This window comes from Hoplias malabaricus, unplaced genomic scaffold (genome assembly GCF_029633855.1).
Source record: "Hoplias malabaricus isolate fHopMal1 unplaced genomic scaffold, fHopMal1.hap1 scaffold_526, whole genome shotgun sequence".
NCBI classification, from domain to species: domain Eukaryota; kingdom Metazoa; phylum Chordata; class Actinopteri; order Characiformes; family Erythrinidae; genus Hoplias; species Hoplias malabaricus.
The window spans coordinates 10,001-16,794 of record NW_027100956.1 but is presented as its reverse complement, the minus strand read 5'-3'; the positions used below and the strand labels follow the sequence as shown (position 1 = coordinate 16,794).

General features: G+C 52.7%; 1 protein-coding gene across 1 annotated transcript in view; it reads left to right on the top strand.

The window, feature by feature from the left end:
- Positions 1-126: 126 nt before the first annotated feature.
- The window catches only part of LOC136682458 (malonate--CoA ligase ACSF3, mitochondrial-like), a gene marked incomplete at its 5' end in the record, with an annotated part of 12,231 nt that continues 5,563 nt past the window's right edge, over positions 127-6,794 (top strand). The window contains 2 exons of the mRNA XM_066658901.1: positions 127-261; positions 976-1,087. Of these exons, the coding sequence (XP_066514998.1) occupies positions 127-261; positions 976-1,087 (247 nt within the window). The remainder of the gene's footprint in view (positions 262-975; positions 1,088-6,794) is intronic.

Sequence of the window (6,794 nt, the reverse complement as noted above, 5' to 3'; positions counted from 1 at the left end):
TTGAAGAAAATTGAGAGAATTATAGGTTACAAAGGAAAGCTTCACACTTATCTGTGCGCTTCATGAATTTGCTCAGTGTAAACACTGACTGTCTCTAAAGTATCTGTCTCTTCTGTGTCTCTGCAGGAGATACGGCAGTCTACAAAGACGGGGTCTACTGGATCATGGGCCGGACCTCCGTGGACATCATCAAGAGCGGTGGCTACAAGATCAGTGCTCTCGACGTGGAGCGCCACTTGCTGGCCCATCCGGACATTGCAGGTACACAACAACACTGCGTACGTTCAGACGGGTGCGTTGTAGGACAGCAGTGAGGTGCAGTGATGTCAGTGTATCGTCCAGAATGAAAACACTGGCATAAAGTTCATGTTAAAAGATACTAAAATAATAATTAGTTCACATTGTTTTGGGATGATGCTCCGTGGCTTATCTACACCACCTCTTAAAGTTGACATGTTCTACCCATATTCACAAGTTCCCAGGGGTGTTGATGAAATGTATGTGACCTGCTTTGGTCAAAACACCACAAGGATCAAACACAACAGCAGTGTTCTCCCTCTGTGTAAACAGCCCTGTTCAGAACACCTACTTTCAGCACCTGTTCCTTTAAATGATAATGAGCTGCACGCTGTTCACCCCGACCCCGAGCGCACAGCAGTGAGGAGCGAGGAGCAGAAGCTCTGGTTTTTAGCCGTTTTCGCTCTGTTCACTTGGAGAGACTCTCGATTGGAGAGACTTATATGAGGGGGCGGGGCCATTCTATAGTCTCTGCATTGGATGTCAGAAGCGGAGCAGAATCAGAAGGTCTCATTGTATCCCATGTTTTCTGATTGGGTGGTCTTGTTTCACAGTTTGTGGGTTGGTAGGTGCCCCTTAGGGTTAGACAAAGGTTATGTTGATTTTTGTTTTGATTGCTTTATTGACGCTTTGATTTATTGATTGATCCATTGGCTGTTTTTTCCTTCTCGTTGCCAGATGTGGCCGTCATCGGAGCACGGGACGCCACCTGGGGGCAGAAAGTGGTAGCAGTGGTCCAGCTTCAGAAAGGCAAAACTCTCACTCTCCCGGAGCTGAAGGCCTGGGCCAGGTAATTTCAGTCCGCCCCCTGCTGGTCAGGAGGGGTCATGACAATAAAAGAACAGTGCTGCTGTACTTTTCGAAAGCAACCAGCCAGTTTTCTCCTCGGGAAAGTTCTGGAGGGGCTGTGTGTATTTATTGACGTCTTCATTCTTTGCTCCGAGCACACGATCTGAAGTGATGAAACATGCCGATGATGAAATCCTGTGTTAATCTGATGCTGAGAGGCTGGGCACTGAGTTAAAACAGTGTGTGTGTTGGGCCTGTATGCTTGCGTCAGAGTGTGTATGTGGTTGAGTCAGGCATGGGGTTGGTGTTTCCCTCTGGACCAGTGCCAGAGGGTGGGTGTTTAAAAGTGAGGGATTTTTGAGGCTAATACACACACAGTCAGCTGCTAACACACCGATGAACAGCTGTGTGTTTGTGGTGGTGGTGGGGGGGGGGGTGTAGGGTGGGACGCTGATGAATGAACGCAGGGTGAATTCCGAACGGTTTCGCTTCGTATGAGTCGTGCACCACAGGCCATGGGCTAATGTTTTCTCTCCGTATGTTGAGCAGAGTACATCAGTAGGGCCCTAGACTTGGTGATGACTGACAGACACCTTGATGACGACGCTCCAGAGGCTCAGAGACCTGCCAGAGAAGCAGACAGGACTAAATAATGTTTATGTGTAAGGAGTCATTCCTTTGTGCCGTTAAAAGCAGTGTAATATTAAGGGGCATTAATAAAAGCCACGAGGCTCCAGCAGAGTAAAGTTTCCCCTGCTTCAGCGGAGGGTTTCCCAGAGTGCAACACACCATCTGGAGAAACGTTCCCCGCGTTTTCAAACACCTACAGTGTCCCACAACATTTGGTTTAGTGCTGAAATTATGAACAATGTCATACTTTGAAAGCCCTGCCTCTGGTCACAGCCTGACGAGTGTAGTGTGTTCTCTCAGTGTCGGTTTGGGTTTCCTCCGAGTTCTCTGTTTCCTCACACAATCTAAAACATCATGTTGGGAGTTGGACTGACTGTGAATTTGAAATTGTCCACTGTGTAAACGGGTGAGTGTCTGATGCCCTGTGATCCTCTGTCATGCTCTGTCATGCTCTGTGATCCTCTGTGATGCCCTGTGATGCTCTGTGATGCCCTGTGATGCCCTGTGATGCTCTGGGATGCCCTGTGATGCTCTGGGATGCCCTGTGATGCCCTGGGATGCCCTGTGATGCTCTGGGATGCCCTGTGATGCCCTGTGATGCTCTGGGATGCCCTGTGATGCCCTGTGATGCCCTGTGATTCCCTGTGATGTCGTGATGCCCTGTGATGTCCTGTGATGTTCTGTGATCCTCTGTGATGCCCTTTGATGCTCTGTGATGCCCTGTGATGTCGTGATTCCCTGTGATGTCGTGATGCCCTGTGATGCTCTGTGATTCCCTGTCCTGCACTGTGATGCCCTGTGATGCCCTGTGATGCCTTGTGATGCCTTGTGATGCCCTGTGATGCCCTGTGATGCCTTTTGATTCCCTGTGATGCCCTGTGATGCTCTGTCCTGCCCTGCAATGCTCTGTGATCCTCTGTGATGCCCTGTGATGCTCTGTGATGCCATGATGCCCTGTGATTCCCTGTGATGCCCTGTGATGCCCTGTGATGCTCTGTGATGCTCTGTGATGCTCTGTGATGCTCTGTGATGCCCTGTGATTCCCTGTGATGCCCTGTGATTCCCTGTGATTCCCTGTGATTCTGTGATGCCCTGTGATTCCCTGTGATGCCCTGTGATTCCCTGTGATGTCGTGATGCCCTGTGATGTCCTGTGATGCTCTGTGATGCCCTGTGATGTCGTGATTCCCTGTGATGTCGTGATGCCCTGTGATGCCCTGTGATGCTCTGTGATGCTCTGTGATGCTCTGTGATGCCCTGTGATGCCCTGTGATGCTCTGTGATTCCCTGTGATGCTCTGTGATGCTCTGTCCTGCCCTGCGATGCTCTGTGATGCTCTGTGATTCCCTGTGATTCCCTGTGATTCTCTGTGATTCCCTATGATGCTCTGTGATGCCCTGTGATGCTCTGTGATGCTCTGTCCTGCCCTGTGATGCCCTCTGATTCTATGTGATGCCCTGTGATGCTCTATGATGCTCTGTGATGCCCTGTGATGTCCTGTGATGTTCTCTGATGCACTGTGATGCTCTGTGATGCCCTGTGATTCTCTGTGATTCCCTATGATGCCCTGTGATTCCCTATGATGCCCTGCGATGCCCTGCGATGCTCTGTGATGATCTGTGATTCCCTGTGATTCTGTGATTCCCTGCGATTCCCTGCGATTCCCTGTGATTCTCTGTGATGCTCTGTGATGCCCTGTGATGCCCTGTGATGCTCTGTGATGCTCTGTCCTGCCCTGTGATGCCCTGTGATTCTCTGTGATGCCCTGTGATGCTCTGTGATTCCCTGTGATGCTCTGTGATTCCCTGTGATGCCCTGTCCTGCCCTGTGATGTCCTGTGATCCTCTGTGATGTCCTGTGATGCTCTGCGATGCTCTGTGATGCTCTGTGATGCCCTGTGATGCCCTGTGATGTCGTGATTCCCTGTCCTGCCCTATGATGTCCTGTGATGCTCTCTGATGCCCTGTCCTGCACTGTGATGATCTGTGATGCCCTGTGATTTCCTGTGATGCCCTGTGATTCCCTGTGATTCCCTGTGATTCCCTGTGATTCTCTGTGATTCCCTATGATGCCCTGTGATGGCCTGCGATGCTCTGTGATGCTCTGTGATGATCTGTGATTCCCTGCGATTCCCTGTGATGCTCTGTGATTCCCCTGTGATGCTCTGTGATGCCCTGTCCTGTCCATGCACCCAATCCTCATCAGGTGTAATAGATTAATGAATGAATGAATTATACACTCTCTGTTTACCAAATTTAAACTTTGTTTTACTTGTTATTTTATAGTAACTATGTTGCTCTGTTATTTCATGGTAAAAATGAAGTGGTGTTAAAACGGCGAATGTGAATTTACTGGTCGCTGCCTTCGTTATGAGCTCCATCAGGAAAAAGCGCTGCAGAACACTGTGATTTCTTGTGTATGTTAAAGGCCTGTGCTGATTTCAAATGAGTAAAATTTAAAAATAAGGACTTAATATTAATAATCTGTTTATATATGTATCATTTTCAGGATCCTGTGATTTTCAGGGTCTTTAAAGTCAGGCAGGTTTTTTTTGTTCTCTGTACTTTTTTTTATGTCACTTGCATTTGTTTTGCCCCCAATCCAAATACTGTCAGGAGACACATGTCCCTCTTCAGCTCAGGGCTCTCTCTGTGTCTTACACACACACACACACACACACACACACACTCTCTCTCTCTCTCTCTCTCTCTCTCTCTCTCTTTTTTCTCTTTCTCTCAGAATTCAGAAAGCTTTATTAGTTGACTGTGTAAGTTACAGTGATGCTAAAGCATTATAACAGTGAAGATGAAGTATTTAAACAGAAATTACAGCTACAACAGAACTACAGTTAATAACATTATTATTATTATTATTATTATTATTTTTATTATTGTTGTTTACAGTGTATCAGAGAAGTAAATTACTGGGGAACATTTGGGTTGGGGGTGGAGTTCAGCAGGGTATGGGTTTGGGGGGCGGGGTCAGCAGGGTAGAGGTTTCAGGCGGGTTTCAGCAGGGTAAGGATTTGGGGGCGGGGTTCAGCAGGGTAAGGATTTGGGGGCGGGGTTCAGCAGGGTAAGGATTTGGGGCGGGTTTCAGCAGGGTTAGGGTTTGGGGGGCGGGGTTCAGCAGGGTAAGGGTTTGGTGCGGGGTTCAGCAGGGTAAGGGTTTGGTGCGGGGTTCAGCAGGGTAAGGGTTTGGGGCGGGGTTCAGCAGGGTAGAGGTTTGGGGCGGGGTTCAGCAGGGTAAGGGTTTGGGGGGCGGGGTTCAGCAGGGTAAGGGTTTGGGGCGGGGTTCAGCAGGGTAGAGGTTTGGGGCAGGGTTCAGCAGGGTAGAGGTTTGGTGCGGGGTTCAGCAGGGTAGAGGTTTGGTGCGGGGTTCAGCAGGGTAGAGGTTTGGGGCGGGGTTCAGCAGGGTAGAGGTTTGGTGCGGGGTTCAGCAGGGTAGAGGTTTGGGGCGGGGTTCAGCAGGGTAGAGGTTTGGTGCGGGGTTCAGCAGGGTAGAGGTTTGGGGCGGGGTTCAGCAGGGTAGAGGTTTGGGGCGGTGTTCAGCAGGGTAAGGGTTTGGGGCGGGGTTCAGCAGGGTAGAGGTTTGGGGCGGGGTTCAGCAGGGTAAGGGTTTGGGGCGGGGTTCAGCAGGGTAGAGGTTTGGGGCGGGGTTCAGCAGGGTAGAGGTTTGGTGCGGGGTTCAGCAGGGTAGAGGTTTGGGGCGGGGTTCAGCAGGGTAGAGGTTTGGGGCGGGGTTCAGCAGGGTAAGGGTTTGGTGCGGGGTTCAGCAGGGTAGAGGTTTGGGGCGGGGTTCAGCAGGGTAAGGGTTTGGGGCGGGGTTCAGCAGGGTAAGGGTTTGGGGCGGGGTTCAGCAGGGTAGAGGTTTGGGGCGGGGTTCAGCAGGGTAGAGGTTTGGGGCGGGGTTCAGCAGGGTAGAGGTTTGGGGCGGTGTTCAGCAGGGTAAGGGTTTGGGGGCGGGGTTCAGCAGGGTAAGGGTTTGGGGCGGGGTTCAGCAGAGTAGAGGTTTGGGGCGGGGTTCAGCAGGGTAGAGGTTTGGTGCGGGGTTCAGCAGGGTAGAGGTTTGGGGCGGGGTTCAGCAGGGTAGAGGTTTGGGGCGGGGTTCAGCAGGGTAAGGGTTTGGGGCGGGGTTCAGCAGGGTAAGGGTTTGGGGCGGGGTTCAGCAGGGTAGAGGTTTGGGGCGGGGTTCAGCAGGGTAGAGGTTTGGGGCGGGGTTCAGCAGGGTAAGGGTTTGGGGCGGGGTTCAGCAGGGTAGAGGTTTGGTGCGGGGTTCAGCAGGGTAGAGGTTTGGGGCGGTGTTCAGCAGGGTAAGGGTTTGGGGGGCGGGGTTCAGCTGGGTAAGGGTTTGGGGCGGGGTTCAGCAGGGTAGAGGTTTGGGGCGGGGTTCAGCAGGGTAGAGGTTTGGGGCGGGGTTCAGCAGGGTAAGGGTTTGGTGCGGGGTTCAGCAGGGTAAGGGTTTGGGGCGGGGTTCAGCAGGGTAGAGGTTTGGGGCGGGGTTCAGCAGGGTAGAGGTTTGGGGCGGGGTTCAGCAGGGTAGAGGTTTGGGGCGGGGTTCAGCAGGGTAAGGGTTTGGTGCGGGGTTCAGCAGGGTAAGGGTTTGGGGCGGGGTTCAGCAGGGTAGAGGTTTGGGGCGGCGTTCAGCAGGGTAGAGGTTTGGGGCGGGGTTCAGCAGGGTAGAGGTTTGGGGCGGGGTTCAGCAGGGTAGAGGTTTGGGGCGGGGTTCAGCAGGGTAAGGGTTTGGTGCGGGGTTCAGCAGGGTAAGGGTTTGGGGCGGGGTTCAGCAGGGTAGAGGTTTGGGGCGGGGTTCAGCAGGGTAGAGGTTTGGGGCGGGGTTCAGCAGGGTAGAGGTTTGGGGCGGGGTTCAGCAGGGTAGAGGTTTGGGGCGGGGTTCAGCAGGGTAGAGGTTTGGGGCGGGGTTCAGCAGGGTAAGGGTTTGGTGCGGGGTTCAGCAGGGTAAGGGTTTGGGGCGGGGTTCAGCAGGGTAGAGGTTTGGGGCGGGGTTCAGCAGGGTAGAGGTTTGGGGCGGGGTTCAGCAGGGTAGAGGTTTGGGGCGGGGTTCAGCAGGGTAAGGGTT